Source organism: Nerophis lumbriciformis, linkage group LG32, assembly GCF_033978685.3.
Source record: "Nerophis lumbriciformis linkage group LG32, RoL_Nlum_v2.1, whole genome shotgun sequence".
Classification (NCBI taxonomy): Eukaryota; Metazoa; Chordata; class Actinopteri; order Syngnathiformes; family Syngnathidae; genus Nerophis; species Nerophis lumbriciformis.
Genome location: NC_084579.2, coordinates 28,982,849 through 29,005,639, shown reverse-complemented (window position 1 = coordinate 29,005,639; position 22,791 = coordinate 28,982,849). Strand labels below are relative to the sequence as shown.

General features: G+C 39.9%; 1 protein-coding gene across 4 annotated transcripts in view; it reads left to right on the top strand.

Moving 5' to 3' along the window:
* Positions 1–22,791, top strand: part of thbs4b (thrombospondin 4b) — a 62,346-nt gene that overhangs the window by 11,205 nt on the left and 28,350 nt on the right. For 2 of the 4 annotated variants that reach the window (XR_012049267.1, XM_061927290.2), the window contains 6 exons: positions 14,057–14,254; positions 18,947–19,200; positions 19,271–19,373; positions 19,439–19,521; positions 19,580–19,631; positions 21,070–21,221. Coding sequence is in view for 3 of the 4 variants with exons in the window: in XM_061927290.2 (XP_061783274.1) it covers positions 14,057–14,254; positions 18,947–19,200; positions 19,271–19,373; positions 19,439–19,521; positions 19,580–19,631; positions 21,070–21,221 (842 nt within the window). In the remaining variant the exon portion in view is untranslated. Of the gene's footprint in view, positions 1–14,056; positions 14,255–15,430; positions 15,559–16,008; positions 16,132–18,946; positions 19,201–19,270; positions 19,374–19,438; positions 19,522–19,579; positions 19,632–21,069; positions 21,222–22,791 lie in introns of those variants that run through there. The other 2 variants (XM_061927292.2, XM_061927293.2) reach the window with 2 other exon arrangements.

The following is a 22,791-nucleotide window of genomic DNA, read 5'->3' as shown; positions in this document are numbered from 1 at the left end:
GTCATGATACAAAAGAATACATAAATCACAAAACATTACACCTGCGATGAGGTGGCAACTTGTCCAGGGTGTACCCCGCCTTCCGCCGGATTGTAGCTGAGATAGGCTCCAGCGCCCCCCCCCCGCGACCCCAAAGGGAATAAGCGGTAGAAATGGATGGATGGAAAACATTACACATTACAAGCATACCATAAGCACAGACCATGAGCAAAAAACTAAATTAAAAAAATAAAACAAACAACAAACCAAAAAACATGTGAATAATCTAATTGTGCGTGCATGTCTGATTAGTTTTCAACCAGTGTATCAGTGCAGTTTTAAATGTTAAATAGGTGTCCCAGTTTCTGACATGGGCTGGCAGCCTGTTCCCTGACTGTATGCCTCTGATAGTCCCCACCATTTGGTCAAATTTAGTCCTGCGCCTTTGCACGTTGCAGTTTAATGTACCGTAAGATTTTTTGTTAAAATAAAAAAAATAATGCAATTTATTGTGGTGCCCTTTATTTAGAAACGTACCGAAAAGTATCTAAATAATTTCGGTACTGGCACCGGTACCAAAATATTGCTATCGGGACAACACTAAAAGCAACACGATATAAAAATGAGCACATTAGCTAACAACGGCACTGCTCTGCTGACAATGCATGTGCTGCCGAGCACAAGATGACCACACTGTGAAGCACACAATGGATGAATGAAACGTTCGTACACAAAGACAAAAGTCGTACACCAAACACATTTTTGGTAACACTTTAGTATGGGGAACATATTCACCATTAGTTAGTTGCTTATTAAAGTAACAAAGACTTAATTTAGAGTTATTTGGACACTAGGGCAGGGGTTGGCAACCTTTACCAGTCAAAGAGCCATTTTGACCAGTTTCACAAATTATAGAAAACAATGGGAGCGCAAAATTTTTTTGAAATTTTAAATGACATAACTCTGCATATAAAAAATTGTTTTGCTTTGTACAAACCTGGGGTCTCAGACACGCTGCCCACACCTTTATAAGGATTTTTTGAGCTGGTGCGGCACGCGGGTTTTTAATGAATAACGCTTGTCAGCGTCATGCGTGCCGTGATGTTACAGCATATAGCACCCACTACAACCAGCGTGCCTGATTCACCACATGTTGTATGGGGCTTCCGCTTGCTCACGTAGGTCACAGCAAGGCATACTTGCTCAACAACCACACAGGTTACACTGACGGTGGCGGTATAAAAAAAACAACTTTAACACTCTTACTAATAATGCGCCACACTGTGAACCCACACCAAACAAGAATGACAAACACATTTCGGGAGAACATCTGCACCGTAACACAAAATAAACACAACAGGACAAATACCCAGAATCCCATGCAGCCCTAACTCTTCCGGGATACATTATACACCCCTGCTACCAAACCCCGCCCACCCCAACCGACGCACAGAGGGGGGGGGCGGAGTTTGGTGGTAGCAGGGGTGTATAACGTAGCCCGGAAAAGTCAGGGCTGCATGGGATTCTGGGTATTCTGTTGTGTTTATATTGTGTTAAGGTGCAGATGTTCTCCCGAAATGTGTTTGTCATTCTTGTTTGGTTTTGGTTCAAAGTGTGGCGCATTATTAGTAAGAGTGTTAAAGTTGTTTTATATGATGACCGTCAGTGTAACCTGTGTAGCTGTTGACCAAGTATGCCTTGCTGTCACTTACGTGTGCAAGCAGATGATATATATTGTATAGCAAGGGTTGGGCTGGCACGCTGTCAATGCAGATTGTAGAGGGCGCCAAATGTTGTACCATCACGGCAAGCCCTCATTATAGCTTTAAGGGTGAAAATCGGTGAATATTAATCCCGGGAGTTTTCTGCGAGAGGCACTGAAATCCGGAAGTCTCACGGGAAAATTGGGGGGTTCAGCAAGTAAGCTGCTGAGCCGCATCAGAGTGATCAAAGAGCCGCATGCGGCTCCGGATCCGCGGGTTGCCGACCCCTGTACTAGGGGAACATATAAGGGTTAGGGTTTGGGTTAGGGTTACTAATAAGCAATAACTCTGAGGTTATTGAGGGAAGACTCTTAGTTAATGGCTTACTGGTTGTATAATAAGGCCATGCAGAATAAGGCATTACTAAGTACTTAATAATGACTAATTAAGAGCCAATATGTTACTTATTTGCATGTTAATAAGCAACTAATTAATGGTGAATATGTGTTCCCCATACTAAAGTGTTACCAATTTTTTTTATTCGTCAATCTAAAACTTTGTAGAATGAGGGGTTTGAAAATGGAGTTGATATCAACTGCAGATGATGCTTGTTCTCAAAAGGATATTCTGAAAAATCTGAAACACTTCCTTCTTATTCACACCAGTGTAAAAAGAAGTAAAACATGAAACCGATAAAACATTGTGATGCTGTGAAAGTGAGTCCACCGGTGTATATTATTCTTTTTCTGGATTTTTTTTGGAATAAGTGTAACAAAAAAGCCAAAGAAAATGCTCATGAATCCTTTGATGCTTGCCGAACTGCTGCGGGGTTGTTGTTTTTTTCGTGAATGCACTTTGAAATTCAAAGTTGTGTTAGACCTCAGAGATGCGTTTTTTTGGGGGGCCAAATTGTCCAACAACTTTAGAGGGTTTTTTTTGCTGTACTTAAAGAGACGAGAGAGCAGTCCTAATCCAAAGTGAGGTATTTGTTAAGCCTTAATGTGCGGAATGAAGCCCTGCTTGCCTTCTGGTGTCGGTGATTGATTCAAGCAGCGGAGTGAAAAAGACACAAATTCACTTTATGGCCTTCAAGAAAAACTACTTTTTGCTTTACGAAGAGCTTTATTACCGGGTGAAATAAGGTACTTTCTCTGGCTCTCTGGTGTACGACGACCCTGACCCACACAAAACGCTCTGTCCACAAGACTTATGAACGCTACAAAATGTTGTGCGTGTGTGTGCGAGTGTAAACCTTAAACACACTTGTGTGTATTGAGCTCAATGTGGTACGACTATCCCTCATGACTTTTAGTACACACAAGTCAAAGAGGAGTTGTATAACACCCTCCAGGCTATCTTGATGACTTAACACCTGGCAGGAAATTGCGCAAAAAGCGAGGCGATTTATTACATTTTGACTGAACAAAGATGGTGGTTATGCTGCTCGGTGTTTTTCTTTCTCCCCCTTGAAAATCTTTTATTTGGAGTCTGGAGATTTTTACACACAGATCGACTGATGGCGCCAAAAGATTTCTTCCTGAGCCAGGTAGAGATTGTTTGCCTGTCACTCACACATAGCAGAAACGCAGAGACACACAATCTAATTGGTGCTTGGCCCTCCCCAAACACCATCATTTAAACATGTACTTGTAAAGAGAAAAATCTCACTCTTAGAGGAGAAATATTGGATGAAAAAAAGCATAAAATAGCACAGTGTTTTTCAACCACTGTGGCGCGGCACACTAGTGTGCCGTGAGATACAGTCTGGTGTGCCGTGGGAGATTGTCTAATTTCACCTATTTGCGTTAAAAATATTTTTTCCAAACCAGTAATTATAATCTGCAAATGATGTGTTGTTGTTGAGTGTCGGTGTTATCAAGAGCTCGGCAAAGTAAACGTGTAATACTCTTCCATATCAGTAAGTTATGCTTGCCAACCATCCCGATTTTCCTGGGAGACTCCCGAATTTCAGTGCCCCTTCCGAAAATCTCCCGGGGCAACCATTCTTGTCAGGCTTGTCCCTGACAGTTTGGTCAAGTTTTAGTTTTTCCTTTGTCATTTCCTGTCAACGCTCTTATTTTGGTTATTTCCTCATTGTCTCCCTGAGTGCTGCTTCCCCTCAGCTGCGACTGATTGGCACCTGGCCACACCTGGTGTCAATCAGCCAGCTGCTATTTAAACCTGCCTTCCCCTCCAGTCAGTGCTGGATTATTGTCGCTAATACTTGTTGTCACTACTACCTGTCATAATACTTGTCGTTGTAGCTCTGTCTACTTTTGTTCACTCTGCTCATGTTATAGTTCCTTCGTGTCACAGTAAGTGTTTTTGTTTCTTGTCGACAGTTAGCCTTTGTGCTATTTTAGTTCATAGCCAAGTTTGTACCCTTTTGTTTGTTTTTTTGCTATAGTGTTAAATTAAATCATGTTTTCCCGCACAATGCCTTCCGCCTTCTCTGCATCTTGGGGTTTGTCACCAACATACTCTGACAGTTCTCCCGAATTTCTCCTGATTTCCACCCGGACAACAATATAGGGGGCGTGCCTTAAAGGCACTGCCTTTAGCATCCTCTACAACCTGTCGTCACCTCCGCTTTTCCTCCATACAAACAGCGTGCCGGCCCAGTCACATAATATATGTGGCTTTTGCACACACATAAGTGAATGCAAGGCATACTTGATCAACAGCCATACATGTCACACTGAGGGTGGCCGTATGAACAACTTTAACACTGTTACAAATATGCACCACACTGTGAACCCACACCAAACAAGAATGACAAACACTTTTTGGGAGAACATCCGCACCGTAACACAACATAAACACAACAGAACAAATACCCAGATTCTTGCAGCACTAACTCTTCCGGGACGCTACAATATACACCCCCCGCTACCTCCAAACCCCGCACCCCCAAAATCCGCCTCCCCACCTCAACCGCGTCCCCCCATCTCCCGAATTCAGAGGTCTCAAAGTTGGCAAGTATGCAGTAGGTGGCAGCCGGTGCTAATTGCTTCGTAAATGTCGGAAACAGCGGGAGGCAGCGTGCAGGTAAAATTGTGTCTAATGCTTAAACCAATATTAAACAAAAGGCGAGTGCCGCTAAGAAAAGGCATTGAAGCTTAGAGAAGGCTATGCAGAACGAAACTAAAACTGAACTGGCTACAAAGTAAACAAAAACAGAATGCTGGACGACACACAGGAAAACAGCAAAAAAAACTCCAAATAAGTCACGGCGTGATGTGACAGGTGGTGACAGTACACCTACTTTGAGACAAGAGCTATATTGATGCATGCTTGGTTATGGTTTAAAGTCATATCCAACAACTGCAACAACAACTTTTTACTGTCAACTGAGTTTCGTTTTTGAATGATTTCTGCTGGTGGTGTGCCTCCGGATTGTTTCAACGCAAACAATGTGCATTGGATCAAAAAATGTTGAAAAACACTGCAATAGCATGTACAGTAGTTTTACAAAGTAACGATAACATACTGCGTTTACATTATTGAGCGGGTGTCTATGGTATCGCCTTCCAGCTGCTTCTCCGTCAAACACACCATCAGCAGCGTTTCCATATATACCATATAGAGCGCACCGGTATTTAAGCCGCACCCACCAAAATTGAGAAGATTTCACATACTGTATATTAGCCGAACCACTATAAGCCTAAGACAAATTTTGATTTTGTAAATGTTTATTTACATACTTTAATTGTTTCCAAACGGTGCCTGTCACATGGCAGTAAAACGGGAGCTCAAACAAATCAGAAGTCATCGTCAAAGCTCTCCAATCAGCTAAACAGACTCATAACTCCACGGTGACGTTTTGGTGAATTTACGAAGCTGAAACAATACAAAAATACTCCCATTGTAAGTTAACACTACCAACACAGACACTTGTAAACGTGTTAGCGTATTTGCTAACGCTATTGACACTAGCTTGATTACGTTACCATAACATGTACAAATATGCATTAAAACACCCCTAAGCAGGAAGTGTTTTAGTTATATTGAACCTGCTCAGTGGCCTTGTGGTTAGAGTGTCCGCCCTGAGATCGGTAGGTTGTGAGTTCAAACCCCGGCCAAGTCATACCAAAGACTATAAAAATGGGATCCTTTACCTCCCTGCCTGGTACTCAGCATCAAGGGTTGGAATTGGCAGTTAAATCACCAAAATGATTCATGGGCGCGGCCACCGCTGCTGCTCACTGCTCCCCTTGCCTCCCAGGGGGTGAATATGCGGATGGGTCAAATGCAGAGGATAATTTCACCGCAACTAGTGTGTGTGTGTGACAATCATTGGTACTTTAACTTTAACTTTTCATATTGTAAAACGTATAAATGTTGCTTAGAGTGATGAATGAGGAATCCTTTCGAGCAGAAACGCTATCGACAGTGTTACTTCTGGTTCCAGGCGATAAAACAGGAAGTGTATTTTCACCCTGCCACACCTGCAGTAAGCAAACTTGTCCAAAAGATGGCGCCATAGCACAAACAATGACACACCTTTTCAGTGTCTGTTGAAAACTATTTGTTGAATACAAAACATAGTGACCGTTAGCAAATAAATTAGCCACGTCATTTTATAAGCCGCAGGGCTCAAAGCGTAGGAAAAAGTAGCGGCTTATATTCCCAAAAGTACGGTACATTTAGGTATTATTTTCAGCATTCTCTTTTGGTATTAGACTCATTCTGCTTCAGTATGGTGCTGACTAGCAGTGATATGCTTTGGAAAATAAAGTTATGTCAACCTCTAGCTCAGGGGTCCCCAAACTTTTGACTCGGGGGCCGCATTGGGTTAAAAAAAATTTGGCCGGGGGCCGAGCTGTATATATATATATATATATATATATATATATTCCTATATATATTCCTCACGAACTAATTGACAGAAAGAGCGCGCACTTGCTGTGGCGCGAGCGCGATGTAATGTTATCAATGAGAAAATGCATATTTAGACAATATTTGATTTGCTAGGAGACACGGTTAGTAACAAGCGGTAGAAAATGGATTAGAAAGGACAGATTTTAAAAAATAGTAATAAAAAAAATATATTAAATGTTAATTTTGATGGATTTTGGATGCTGGCGGGACGTACCGTAGTTTGAGGACCCCTGCTCTATATCTATAAACTAATGCTAGCGAGTAAGACCAAGATGTTTTGGGCGGATCTTACGGGCTTCACGGTGACATTTGCTGGGGTAACTAATGGGGGGATGATTGCTTGTAACTCCCTTTATTTGTTTGCAACCCAATTAACCGAGAGACAGCTCTTATCTCAAAACAAAAGTTGGGGTACCTCACTTTTAAGTTGAGGTACCACTGTAATAGTTAAATGTATTATGGCAATTATGGCAATCTTGAATATCACTAGCCATTAACTCAAATAATGGTGAAACCACAACAATAACAACACAACAAACACACATTGGTCAACGCGAAGAGCAACTACCCTTAAGCAAGCAGAGGTGTCTCTGACCATCTCCTGGGGAACTCAACAGCGTCAAAATATAGATTTTTTTTAATATTCGATTTTACATTTTTAACAACTTCAGTAAGGTCAACCATACTAAAGGTCACTATAGCTGCTGGTCGGAGTAGATTTCAATTGTGGTCACATGTAGAGATGTCCGATAATATCGGACTGGCGATATTATCGGCCGATAGATGCTTTAAAATGTAATATCGGAAATTATCGGTATCAGTTTCAAAATTATCGGTATCGGTTTCAAAAAGAAAAATGTATGACTTTTTAAAACGCCGCTGTGTACACTGACGTAGGGAGAAGTACAGAGCGCCAATTAACCTTAAAGGCACTGCCTTTGCTTGTCGGCCCAGTCACATAATATCTACGGCTTTTCACACACACAAGTGAATGCCAGGCATACTTAGTCAACAGCCATACAGGTCACACTGAGGGTGGCCATATAAACAACTTTAACACTGCTACAAATATGCGCCACACTGTGAACCCACACCAAACAAGAATGACAAACACATTTCGGAAGAACATCCGCACCGTAACACAACATAAACACAACAGAACAAATGCCCAGAACCCCTTGCAGCACTAACTCCCCCCCCCCCCCCCCCCCCCGACCTCAACCCCGCCCACCTCAACCTCCTCATGCTTTCTCAGGGAGAGCATGTCCTAAATTCCAAGCTGCTGTTTTGAGGCATGTTAAAAAAATAATGCACTTATAATAAATAATAAATATGGCAGTGCCATGTTGGCATTTTTTTCCATAACTTGAATTGATTTATTTTGGAAAACCTTGTTACATTGTTTAATGCATCCAGCGAGGCATCACAACAAAATTAGGCATAATTATGTGTTAATTCCACGACTGTATACATCGGAATCGGTTGATATCGGAATCAGTAATTAAGAGTTGGACAATATCGGAATATCGGATATCGGCAAAAAAGCCATTATCGGACATCTCTAGTCATATGGTTAAAACGGGATTTTGAGGTGAATGTCTTGTGTGGCCCAGCCTCACCCCAATACTACAGACATGCAGAAAGAAAGTCTCCTAGAGATGTGATTAAGTTTATATTTCATGTGTTTTCCGGTATATGAGCCACATCCACAAAATTTTGGAAGAAAAAAAATGCCTTCATATATAAGCCACCGATATATTCGTTGTGAAGTGAGTTATTTACACAAAAAGGTTTTTTAAATGCTTATTTACATACCTTAATTGTTTACAAACAATGCCTGTAACATGGCAGTAAAACAACTGATAAAAAAAAAACATAAGTTATCGTCATGGACCCACTAGCTGCAGAATCTCGCTCTCCAATCAGCTAAACAGACTCATAAACTCCAGGGTGACGTTTTGGTGACTTTACGGAACTGAAACAATACAAAAAGAATGCCATTGTAAGTTGATAATACTAACACAGACACTTGTACACGTGCTAACATATTAGCAAATGCTAATGACGCTAACTACATAGCACGTGCAAATATGCATGAAAACCCCCCTACAGACATCACACATGGGCATACTTGCCAACCTTGAGACCTCCGAATTCGGGAGATGGGGGTGGGGGTGTTGAGGTGTGTGTGTGGGGGGGGGTATTTATTTTCAAGTATTTCTTATATATATATATATATATATATATATATATATATATCAGTGACGCCATCATGGAAAGAAAAAAAATTTAAAAAGATTTTTTTTTTTATTAAATTGTTATATGTATCCAGTGATTATACTATAAAGTTATTTTCCATTTAACTTCACCCGTTTTAGATTATTTTTATTTAAAATCGCTGAATTTTCACATTTGCCGTTCAAATACTGAGAAGAGACGGTGTGGTGAACAGCAGCCAGTTGAGGCACGTCACTCAGTGCCTCAACATGGATTCCGGACTTGGCTAACTGCTGGCCTGCTGTGCAGTGAGACCGTATTGCTATATGAATTATATTATACATTTCCATAGTTTAGTTAGCTGAGGTATATAATGTACAGTGTATTTTGTCAACAACTGTATGTGTGTAACGTGTTTCTTGTGCTGAGCGATCATAAAACGGCTGCAAAAGACGCACTGGCTGAGGCTCCAGTAGTCCCGCCTCCTGCACCCCCGCCGTAGAATTTGCACCCCCTGACGGGAGTGTTATATCAACTAAAGCCCACACTTAAACTTTCCACATGCAAGATTGAATCTATTTAAAAAAGTTATTTCATAAGAAGCCAAGAAGTGCAAAAACAATAATGTTCGTGTTGGAGGAGTTGTGAATGACTGCAGGGCCACAACATTAGGTACACCTGCCGACTGCAGGTGTACCTAATTCACAACTCCTCCAACACGAACATTATTGTTTTTGCACTTTTTGGCTTCTTATTAAATAACTTTTGTAACCTATTTTTATGGGCTTTCCTCTTTGTGATGTTAAGTTCCTGTTATGCGCTGTTAAACAGTATATGCCTTGAGCTCTTTTTTTGAAGGCGCTAAGAGCGTTGGAGTTGAGCGGAAGTTTTTGAAAGAAGGTAAATAAAGTGGTCCTCGTGTAAACTGGAGCCTCCGTGTTTGTTATTTTGTAGTTTCATACAGTATGTACCAGAGGTGTGGACTCGAGTCACATGACTTGGACTCGAGTCAGACTCGAGTCATGAATTTGATGACTTTAGACTCGACTTGACAAAATATAAAAAGACTTGCAACTCGACTTAGACTTTAACATCAATGACTTGTGACTTCTCTTGGACTTGAGCCTTTTGAATTGACATGACTTGACATGACTTGCTACTTTCCCCAAAACCCAAAGATGAAAAAGTTATTCGGGAGCGCTCCGTATTTTTCATTGTGTACTTGTCTATCAGCGCTGCGTGTGTCAGCTGGTGTGGTCTCAGTACAATAGCCAATCAAATTAGATCTACTTTGTTTTCATCACACAGCATTCATCTAATCAAATTGCAGGACAACCAACGAAGAAGACATGTCCAAACCACACGCCAGTGAACAAAAAATGATACCTAAAATAATTTCGTTTGGGTATAAAAATTACGAGGTGGTCAACACAAAACGGTTTGCAATATGCAACACATGCGGTTCGAAAATTACTGATGGAGAGGAAACAACTTCCAACTTCGTCCGGCATTTGAAGTTGCACAAAGAACGGTAAGTTTTGACTGTAAGATAACGTTTATTGGCTAAGTAACGTGACTTTTATTTGCTGTGTAGTTAAATCAGTGAGGCTGTAAACTCACTGCTAACGTTATAACGTTATTGCAAACACGGGAATCTGTTGCAGTTCACTACCTTATTCATACTTTTTGTTCAGTGATTTTTTTTAAGCAGGGTTAGTCAATATATCACACGTAACGTTAGACGGCAGTCAGCAGCACCGCGTATTTTAGCCACCTAAAAAAAGACAAAAATAGTCAAATAAAGGTCAGTTAAAATGTATACTATATTATGATTATGTGTACCGTTTTAGCTAGCTTTCTGACATACTGTTGGTTGTTTACCTCAGTGGTCCCCAACCACCGGGCCGCGGCCCGCTACTGGTCCGTGGATCGATTGGTATCGGGCCGCACAAGAAATATATATATATATATATATATATATATATATTTTTTTTTTTTTTTTTTAATTAAATCAACATAAAAAACACAAGATACACTTACAAGTAGTGCACCAACCCAAAAAAACTCTCTCCCCCCTTTTGTACTGGGCATTGAACATGAAGACTCTTCCTTCACTGTTACGAGTGGACATGAGAGTCTTGGCAGTGCCTGCCTCCAGTGCTCCAGTGGAGCGAGTTTTCAGCCATGGTGGCATCATACTACGCCCCCATCGTGCACAAATGACTGACAGACTCTTGGCTAATTTGGTCTTTTGCAAATGCAATGCAGCATAGGGCCCTGACATATAAAAAGTACAACTTTTTTGTTATGTTCACGTATATGTCATGTTTTTTCAATGTTAACACTTTTGTACAAATAAGTACATTTGCACTTTATTTTTCAATGTGCTTGTTCTGTATAGGAATGAGTTAATGTTTAAAATGACTGGTTAATAGTGCTATTATGAAGTGCAATGTCAGCACAATTTTCTTTCCTGCAATTTAAAATGCACTTGTTTTAATAAATAAATACAGCGTTTGAAAAGCATACACAATCTGTGTTAATATATTAGTCTGTGGTTAAAAGGACTTGAAAGGACTCGAAACTCAAAATGCAGGACTTAGGACTTGACTTGAGACTTTCCAGTCTTGACTTTGGACTTGACTCAGGGCTTGCCTGTCTTGACTCGGGACTTGACTCGGACTTGAGGGCAAAGACTTGAGACTTACTTGTGAGTTGCAAAACAATGACTTGGTCCCACCTCTGGTATGTACAGTTTGTATGTGTAAAGTTAAAGTTAAGTTAAAGTACCAATGATTGTCACACACACACTAGGTGTAATGAAATTTGTCCTCTGCATTTGACCCATCCCCTTGATCACCCCCTGGGAGGTGAGGGGAGCAGTGGGCAGCAGCGGCGCCGCGCCCGGGAATCATTTTTGGTGATTTAATAACCCCCAATTCCAACCCTTGATGCTGAGTGCCAAGCAGGGAAGAATGCTGGTATGAGCTTTTAAACATAACCCGTTAACTGCTGCCAATCAAATGGTGAATAAGATACTCTTTAGGGTTCATATGTTTGTAAATCTGACTGTGATGAAGTCAGTGCCTCACCAGCCATGAACCTCACCGCACGTCACTGATATATATATAAATAATCCGTTCATGAATGAGTATATCCGTTCGGTCACCGTGTTCAATGGAGAAGTCTGATCTACAAAATGTGTAGGCAGCCCCTTCCCCTTCGAGCTGTCCTGGATGAACTGATATTACTTTTTCCAATCATTTTGGAACTTGCAAGCGTACTTCTTCTTCTTACTCGTCGTCGCCATGTCTCTTCGTCGTTCTTCTGCTTCGTCTCTGTTATGTTTTTGAACATTACTACTTGCCGTAATTTAGAAGCAATGCATGATGGGAATCCGGATGTTGTGTGTCGGTGTATTAATGTGCCGGCTGGAATAAACACATGCGGAGAAATAGCTCCGTGCCTGCCTACTTTATGGGTTATAGATAAACCTATGGATAACGGAGACATATATAATAGTCTCCTTTTCAGGTGAGAGAGGACGCTAAAGGCAGTGACTTTAAGGCACGCCCCCAATATTGTTGTCCGGGTGGAAATCGGGAGAAATTCGAGAGAATGGTTGCCCCGGGAGATTTTCGGGAGGGGCACTGAAATTTGTGAGTCTCACGGGAAAATCGGGAGGGTTGGCAAGTACGCACATGGGACAGTTTAGTAAGTATGAATTGCTTTAGTTGTATTGTAAATCTTACAAGTGTTTGGACTGATGAATAAAAAATCCATACGAACTAGAAGACGAAACGGCACGTGTACTTCCGGGTTAAAGCACCAAAGGGAAGTACCGTATTTTTCGGACAATAAGTCGCTCCGGAGTATACATCGCACCGGCCGAAAATGCACAATAAAGAAGAAAAAAAACATATATATGTCGCACTGGAGTATAAGTCGCATTTTTGGGGGAAATTTATTTGATAAAATCCAACACCAAGAATAGACAATTGAAAGGCAATTTAAAATAAATAAAGAATAGTGAACAATAGGCTGAATAAGTGTACGTTATATGAGGCATAAATAACCAACTGAGAACGTGCCTGGTATGTTAACGTAACACATCATGGTAAGAGTCATTCAAATAACTATAACATATAGAACATGCTATACGTTTACCAAACAATCTGTCACACCCGATAGCTAAATCCCATGAAATCTTCCTCCTCGGTGTCGCTCCTGGTATGCGCCGCTAGCGTTCATTCTTTCTGCTGCTCGATCGCCGTTTTCTGGTGCATATTTCACTACGTCCAGCTTGTAATCTGCAGTATATGATTTCCTTTTCGGTGCCATTTTAGTTCAGCCCTTCTCAGTTTTTATAAGTTACCGCCAATGTTGCTATGATCTATTTTAATAGCTCCGACAGTAGCGTATAGCATATAGCAGTTAGCATTCCAAATCCCACAATGCACTTCTGCCATGACTTGCCCCCGCCGAATTCTTATTGGTTGGCATGTGAGTGACGATTGCGGACATTTGCTTTGTCGCTCACGCGAATGAGATAATTAATATTATTTGATATTTTACAATAATGTGTAAATAATTTCACACATAAGTCGCTCCGGAGTATACGTCGCACCCACGGCCAAAGTATGAAAAAAACCTCGACTTATAGTCCGAAAAATACGGTAAATACACGATACTACCTCCAGCAACCCCCAGGTAAATTGAGTTTGAGACCACTGCTGACCATTTTTTGTACAAAATCCTATTACATTCCCGAAAGCTTTAAGAGTTCCTCTTTAGTGCAAAATGATGCTGGCACTTTAAGTTTAGTTTCAGTTGCAACGAAGCGAGCAAGATGCCGACGAGGGACACTTTTTGTCAAGCATTTGGGAGCAATTTTGCTCACTCGCGATAGAGGGCCTCACCGTCTGCTGTTTTTTTTTGGGGGGGGGGGGTTTTCGGGCTGCTTATGCATTAATGATGTGTGCAGATGGCGGCCCACACATCCACCCCACATCCTCAAGTGGCTTGGCACGCTCCGAAGTCACATCATTAAAGGATAACCGTGACCTCAAGTGTACGCCGTCGGCTGTTTTTCGCCGAAACTGCCACGACGGGTCTGGAGACATGGGCAAATAAACAGATCTGATCGCAGATAAGCGTCGGTGCGCTTTTTGATTGACAACATGCTCTTCTTGACGATTCCTGGTGTTGTTTACTCTGTGATCTGTGCACGGCCCCAGGTTGCTAAATATTCATCTCACAGCATCCTCCGTCAACAGTGTATGATCTGCTCAACTCGCCCGACTGCCTGCCGGACCTGCTGCAGGGGGGTCTTGTCGAGCAGGGGGCCAACGAGGCTTTCATCCTGGCCTCCTTCAAGTTGCAACCCAAGACCGGAACCACGGTGTTCGGCCTGTACAATCCCCGGGACAACAGCAAGCACTTTGAGTTCACCGTGATGGGCAAACTCAACAAAGGTAGCTCATATTTCTCCACATATTCAAAAAGCATCGGTGATTACCATTATGTTAATAAATAAAGAATCTGTCATCTGGCAGTTTATAACGACGCACAAATAAGCATTCACTGGCTGTTTATTAATGCAAATGTGCCAACTTTATTGCAGCACTCTTCATAAATGAATCAGAGCGCTGAATAAGCGTTGCATAACCATGGTCAACCACGCATGGATGCTCTTTGTGACTTTAATTATGGTGTAAACCTTTAATGCTGATGTTGTCTCCGGGCAAACAGCTTACACTGACAAAAATGTAACGCTTCATACGCACAAGCCTACAAATTTTTTGTACTTGTTATGCTATTTGATTTGATCAATTATTGACAATATGTTGACAAGACATGCAGAAAGAAAGTCCCCTAGAGATGTGATTAAGTTTACATTTTCCGTGTTTTCCAGACCATCGGTGTATGAGTCGCATCCACTCATACTTGCCAACCTTGAGACCTCCGATTTCGGGAGGTGGGGGTTGGGGGGGTGGTTGAGGGCGGGGGCGTGGTTAATAGGGGAGGAGTATATTGACAGCTAGAATTCACCAAGTCAAGTATTTCAAACATGTATATATATATATATATATATATATATATATATATATATATATATATATATATATATATGTGTATATATATATATATCCTCAAAATATGCAAACAAAACTGTGTTTAGATAATTGATACTTCAAACTTGCATAAATAAATCTTAAGGAATATAACATAACTTGGCTTCTGAGAGCTTCAAAATGTGATGAATAAAATGCTAAAGTTGTTGATAAACAAGCAATTATTTTAATAATTAAATATGGTCATTTTAAAAGAATTATTATGATCATTTAATTATTAATTATTTCCAATATGTTTATTTTAATGTATAATTGTAACTGTTGCTACTAATAATTATTATAATTTGTTTTATTTCTCTAAAAACAGAATAATAAGTTAAGTTCATAAAAGGGAATTCAAATCAAAATGCATAAAAGTTCATAAGAAGGCTATATTTAAGTTACTATGGTCAAAAATGTAATTTCATGCTTTTTTGTTAAGTTTGTGGGCATACTTTTATTTTGAAGTGTCTCGTTTGGTCTGTCGTCTGATGTAAGGAAGCTACTTCCGGGTATGAGTAAACATTTTTGATGCCATGTGAAGGCAGAAAGAGAGAGACTGACTGTCCCAAAGACTAAAAAGTGTCACAAGGACTCCAAGCATTTGGGCTATAAGAGCCTGAAGATCACAATTTCCTCCTAAAAGAAGCATGCAGGCCAACGAGGTATTTGTTTGTCACTTCTGTTTGTATTTACTTTGGTAAATGTTCGATCCACATGCTGTGCATGTTGTTATTTTTACATTTATAACGTGCTTTATTTTATTTCAGTTTTCACGGTGAATTTGAAGGGAAAGGAAGCCTTCAAATAAATCAGTTTACGAAAGCCATTGTGTCCGTGCTATTTGGAGGGAGTTACAATAATTCTATGGCTGGATGTAATAAGGAGTCAGAAAAAATACGAATAAAAATACAACTAATTTTGATGTTTTTAGCAAAATATAGTAAAAAATTTTTTTTGTTTTTTTTTTTAATTAATAAATATATTTATTTTTAGGTAAGATAAACATAATAATACAATTTATCTCTAGTCTGGATGATTTAGTTCTTGTCACCCTGTGGTCCTCCCGTCATAAAAAAAAGGCTGTCCTCACTCAGGTCCGCATGGAGCTGGAGGGGGCGTGGCCTCCAGCTCCAGCTGAAAATCGGGAGATTTTCGGGAGAATATTTGTCCCGGGAGGTTTTCGGGAGATGCGCTGAATTTCGGGAGTCTCCCGGAAAATTCGGGAGGGTTGGCAAGTATGCATCCACTAAATTTTGGAAGACTTTTTTTTACCCATATATTAGCCGCACCGCACTATAAGCCGCAGATATATTCGTTGTGAAGTGAGTTATTTTAGGGTATCCGCGGAGTCTAAAAAGTCTTAAATTCAATCATTTGAATTTAAGGCCTTAAAATGTCTAAATTCTCCTAAAATCTCATAAAATGTCTTAAATATGATTTTGAAAGGTCTTAAAAATCTGTTGAAGTTGCTTTTATTTAAATCATGCATAAATTTCAGTCTCACTTTGAAATGTTTAGATTTTTGAGGACGCTGTAACGTAACTACACAACGGAACTACCCGTGCTGCCCGGGCAATTTTTTTTATTCTGACATCCAAACAAATCTTGGTTCACAACACAGAGGTGTCTGGTGTTTTTAATTAGGTTAAGCATTTTGTATTCCAATCTGAAAGAGCTGTGAATAAATTCATATATAATTCCGGGCCTCCAATTTTCCTTCCAGTCTTTTGTACTTGTTTGCCTTTATCGATGTGAAATGGGTCTTAAATTGTATTCATTATGGTCTTAAAAAAGTCTTAGTTGAAACCTGCAGAGACCCTATATTTACACAAAAGGTTTTGTAAATGCTTATTTACGCTTATACCTTAATTGTTTACAAACGATGCCTGTAACACGGCAGTAAAACGAGTTATCGTCATGGACCCACTAGCTGCAGAAGCTCGCTCTCCAATCAGCTAAACAGACTCATAAACTCCACGGTGATGTTTTGGTGAATTTACGAAACTGAAACAATACAAAAGGAATGCCATTGTAAATTAATAATACTAACACAGACACTTGTAAACTTGTTAGTATCTTAGCTAATGCTAATGACGCTAACTTCATACCATTATGATAGCACGTGCAAATATGCATGAAAACCCCCCTACAGACATCACACATGGGGCAGTTTAGTAAGTATGAATTGCTTTAGTTATATTGTAAAACTTAAAAACGTTTGGACTGATGGATAAAGAACCCATACGAGTTGTTTTGCCCTCACTATATGTAATGAGGTTATACAGCTTGGCAGACAGCTAACGTGAACGAACGATGAATCCATTTAGGCTCTTTATTGTCGTTGATCTTGCTTTGTCTTTTTGTAAAACTGAAATGCACACAATGATAAATGTATAATCTATGTGATTCAAATAACATACTGAAATGTAATAAACAATATGTAAATATTAGCTTTACACAAATATACAATACTATCATCAAATAAATACTTCTGAATGTTGAAACTATTTCAATGGTGGAAATATATGACTGGCAGCCATTTTAAGTCCTCAAAACATCCATTAAAACAGTGCACAAAAATTGTTTTTCAATAAACATCTTACTATCAAATTGAACCACTTTCCTCCTTAATAATGAGTTATATAAACAAGTCAAACAGTTTACTTACAGACTTATCTTTTCCAAGGCTTGTAAGAGCTAACACAACGTGTCTGCTTCTCAATTGTCTCATGAACTGACTTCCTGACATCGTCAACCCGGAAGTGCCTAAACAAATCAAGTGTAGTATTTTCCTTTCGCCACAAGGCTCCAGTAAGAGTCTACAATCAAACGGGCATAACACGAGTAGAAACGCTAAGGAGAACTAAAAGACGAAACGGCACGTGTACTTCCGGTTTAAAGCACTAAAAGGGAAGTAAATACTGTAGACGTTCAACCCGTTGCACCTGCAGTGAGCAAATTCATCCAAATGATGGCGCCATAGCACAAACAATAACACGCCATTTCAGAGTCTTTGCTTGTGTTGAATCCCAATGATTTGCTGAATACAATACAATACAATACCTACTCAGTGGCCTAGTGGTTAGAGTGTCTGCCCTGAGATCGGTAGGTTGTGAGTTCAAACCCCGGCCGAGTCATACCAAAGACTATAAAAATGGGACCCATTACCTCCCTGCTTGGCTGAGCATCAAGGGTTGGAATTGGGGGTTAAATCACCAAAAATTATTCCCGGGCGTGGCCACTGCTGCTGCCCACTGTTCCCCTCACCTCCCAGGGGGTGAACAAAGGGGTGGGTCAAATGCAGAGGACAAATTTCACCACACTTAGTGTGTGAGTGACAATCATTGGTACTTTAACTTTAACAAAACATTATGGCCGTTAGCGAAGAAAATTCCATGAATTAACCGCACCATTTCAAAGCATGGAAAAATTGTTTTAAAATTTAATTTTGTTTTTACAATTTTTATTTAATCATTTGTTTTTTTTACTTTTTTACTACGCCACGCTAGGTCCGGCAAGGCTGGAATAAATACTTGTAAGACAAATATAAAATAAATTCAATGCTGAAAAGCTTTAGGTTAGTTGGTACGATTGTGCAAAACAATGTAACACTTTGCTGTTGTTTTTTTAACAAAATGTATTTAGCTTTTATTTTCTTATTTTTATTTTACTAGTTTTTTTTTAAATATACCAGAAGGGATGAAATTCATTAATGTTTTTGTCACTTTTTGCCACTTTATATACTTTTTGCCACTTTATATATATATATATATATATATATATATATAAATAGGTAGCTACCCAACCTATCCAGCAAAAACGTTTTATATGAGTGTGCTTATTAATTAAAAATATGCAAATAAAATTTTTAAGCAAAAAAATATATATAAATAATTTATGCTGGTAAAGGCTCCACCCACACACATACCCCGCCCCCCAACAACTCCAAGAGAGACAAGTGGTAGTAAATGGATGGAATAATAATAATTAGTGGTTATAATTTTCATTATCCCTCTCTCATTTGTGTCACTTCCTGGTTCCCTCCCACAGGCGTGCTGCGCTACCTGCGGACGGACAAGAGGACGAGCTCTGTGACCTTCAACAATCTGGTGCTGGCAGACGGTCAGGTCCACAAGCTTTTGTTCCACCTGAGGGGTCTCCAGCAGCCCGGCGGTGCGGGTGGAGTCGACTTACATCTGGACTGCAAGCTGGTGGAGACCATCCGGGATCTCCCCGCCGCTTTCCAGGGTTTGCCAGCAGGCTACAGCATGGTGGAGCTGAAGACTATGTTGACCAAAGACCAGGTTACCCCCCCATGCCCTTCAATCTTAAAGCACCACCGTGGAGGTTTCACTCACGCATTTATGGTCACAGGAGGGCTTAGACGAGCTCAAGCTGGTGGTTGGAGACACGTTTGAGAACGTGGCTTCGCTGCAAGACTGTCATTTCCAGCAACGAGACTCGGTCCAAACTCTTGGTAAGGTTCTAACCGCCGGTCATTGTGGAATGATACATTTCACTGAAACATGTTCTTTGTGTCAGGGGTCAACACCAAGCAGCTGTCCAATCAAATGATGGATTTAACCAAGGTGATAAACGAGCTAAAAGATATCCTCATCCAGCAGGTAAGTCCTCTGATCGCATTCTTCAGTTTTGGACTTTAACCCTTACCTTACCGTGTAGGTCAAAGAGACCTCCTTCCTCACAAACACCATCTCTGAGTGCCAGGCCTGTGGTAAGTTCATCGCCAAAAACGGTTGTGTTAAATGAAAAACATTTGATTAAAATTGTTGGTAACACTTTAGTATGGGGAACATATTCACCATTAATTAGTTGCTTATTAACATGCAAATTAGTAACATATTGTCTCTTAACCCTTGTGTAATGTTCATATTGTTGTTACTCAGCCAGCGTTTGTGGGTCTGTTGGACCCATTGCATTTTGTGGTTTTTAATGCCTCACAATCAAACACTTTTATGGTAAAATACTGAACAGATGTTGACCTTATCCCAATAAACATCTGGTCAGTATTTTAACATAAAAGTGTTTGATTGTGAGGCATTAAAAGCCTACTATCAAAATGACAACCTCTTAAGGCCCAAGCTGTTTGTTTACATGCTTTTTTTTTAAATGTTCTTTGCTATTTGGGCTTATTGGACCCTAATTAGAATAAAAACTAAAAATCATCTTTTGATATGATGTACGTAGTCCATAAGTACACAAACGTGTACTTCATGTGTAGTGACATGCTAATTTTTATTTTTTAACAGATGAATATCTTATCCCAATAAACATCTGTTCAGTATTTTAACATAAAAGTGTTTGATTGTGAGGCATTAAAAGCCACAAAATGCAACGGGTCCATCAGACCCACAAACGCTGGCTAAGTAACAACAATATGAACGTTGCACGGAAAATTTATCTGCCAGTTTCTGCATCCCACAGGGATTCTTCTTTTGTGTTTCTGCACCTGTGGTTCCCACCCAAGGTTGCAACACTGTTTGTCAACACTGTCTGCTCTCATTTTCTCGCACATTTGACCTTCTGATGTTCTGTGTACCTACACTCTGTCCTCCTCCTGTCTAGGCCTGCTGTGTGTGTGTGTGTGTGTGTGTGTGTGTGTGTGTGTGTGTGTGTGTGTGTGTGTGTGTGTGTGTGTGTGTGTGTGTGTGTGTGTGTGTGTGTGTGTGTGTGGTACACAGAACATCAATTTCCACACTTCTATTAGCCCCGGGTCCAGTTGACCGGGACATCTTATATGTAATAGAAATGTGTAGGGGGGGTGTATGGTGTGTGGTTATTAAATATGTATTCTGATATATGTTCTTCACAGAAAATGAGCCAAAGTCACTGAGTCTCAGTTTGAAAAATTAATTAATTGTATCGTTTTTCTTTTAATAAAAAATGAAAACGGGTCCCACAGACCCGAACACCACACAAGGGTACTTATTAATGCCGTATTCTGCATTGTCTTATTATACAACCAGTAAGCCATTAACTAAGAGTCTTCCCTCAATAACTTCAGAGTTATTGCTTATTAGTAACCCTAACCGTAGCTAACCCTAACCCTTATATGATCCCCTAGTGTCGAAATAACTCTAAATTAAGTCTTTGTTACTTAGAATATGTTCCCCATACTAAAGTGTTACCAATTCTTTTTTTTTTATTCCAAGGTCTGGGTGGAACTGAAGTGGTCAAACCAAAATGTGGCCCTGGGGTGTGTTTCCGCGACCACATGTGCCGGGAGACGGCGGATGGTGTGGAATGCGCCCCTTGTCCCGACGGATTCACGGGAGACGGCTTCAACTGCGACGATGTGGACGAGGTATCTCGTCGTCTTCAGTGTGAGCGGAAGATATGCTAATGAGGAGTCCTTGACCTGGACCTTCAATACGTAAAAGCCTAGTCAGCGTTTTGTGTGGCATAGCTTATGAATATTGCATATGTGCTGTACCGAGGTAAAACAATAATGATCTATGTAACACGGGGAGGAAAATTACCATTTTGTTTGTTAAATCTGTTGTTTACGGATGCGCCTACAGTTGAATCGCAGAGGGGCTTCGGCTTTTAATCAAAACACATTCAGAGGAGACATGGATGATACATTTACATAAATTGCACATGCAAAGTGCCACTGTGAGTGTCATGTATGCACCTCAGGCTTCACGGGCGCTCTCATTAATTAACCTTACACAAAAGTAGCTCAACTTTAGGTAGTCAAAAGTAGGGATGTCAGAAAATTTGATTTCCGAATTAACCGCAATTCTTATTTGTAACAATTCTTAATCGATTAAAAAAAAATCAAAAATTGATTTTCTTATTTATTTATTTATTTATTTTTTAATCTGTCCTGCCCAGCCACTCAGGCAAATCATATTGTTGATATAGATGCCCATATCTGCTGTACAGATTTACTTTAGAAAAGGGAAGTATTGGATGCTTCTCCTGTTGCCTTATTTGTATTTGACTTTATTAAATGTTTGGGTAGAATTTCATTAAAAAAACAGTTTTCTTTTTTTTTTTTAAATATACCGTATTTTTCGGAGTATAAGTCGCACCGGAGTATAAGTCGCACCTGCCGAAAATTTATGATAAAGAAGGAAAAAAACATATATAAATCGCACTGGAGCCCGGCCAAAACTATGAAAAAAACTGTGACTTATAGTCCGAAAAATACGGTAGTACTATTATTAGAGCTGTTTATGTAGTTCAGGGGTAGGCAACCAAAAACGTTGAAAGAGCCATATTGGTCCAAAAATACAAAAAACTAATCTGTCTGGAGCCGCAGAAAATGAAAAGCCGTATATAAGTCTTATAATGAAGACAACACACGACTAGCTATAATAGCCTACTATCAAAATGACAACCTCTTAAGGCCCAAGCTGTTTGTTTTCATGCTTTTTTTAAATGTTCTTTGCTATTTGGGCTTATGGGACCCTAATTAGAATAAAAACTAAAAATCATCTTTTGATATGATGTACTTAGTTCATAAGTACACAAACGTGTACTTCATGTGTAGTGACCTTCTAATTTTTATTTTTGCACTTTTTTTTCCAAATTCCATTGTATGTTATACTCTTCTGACCCCACCAGATAGCAGTGTAAGTGTCCACATAAGCGGCATAAGACCCCAATTCAGTAGTGTCCACAATTTTGGAAATAAGAGCTAAAAGGTGCTGTCCACGCATGTGGCCACTAAGGCCTTTAGAGGTCTTATATAAGTGTTGTAATGAAGACAACACATGATGTAAGTGTCTACATTAGCCTACTATCAAAATGACTATGTGTCGCAGGCTGAAGCAAATCTTTGTTTCAGAAATGTTGAAATTTAATATTTATTCTACACATTTTTACAACATTGGAAAACATTAGTAAATCAGAGGCTACTAAAAAGG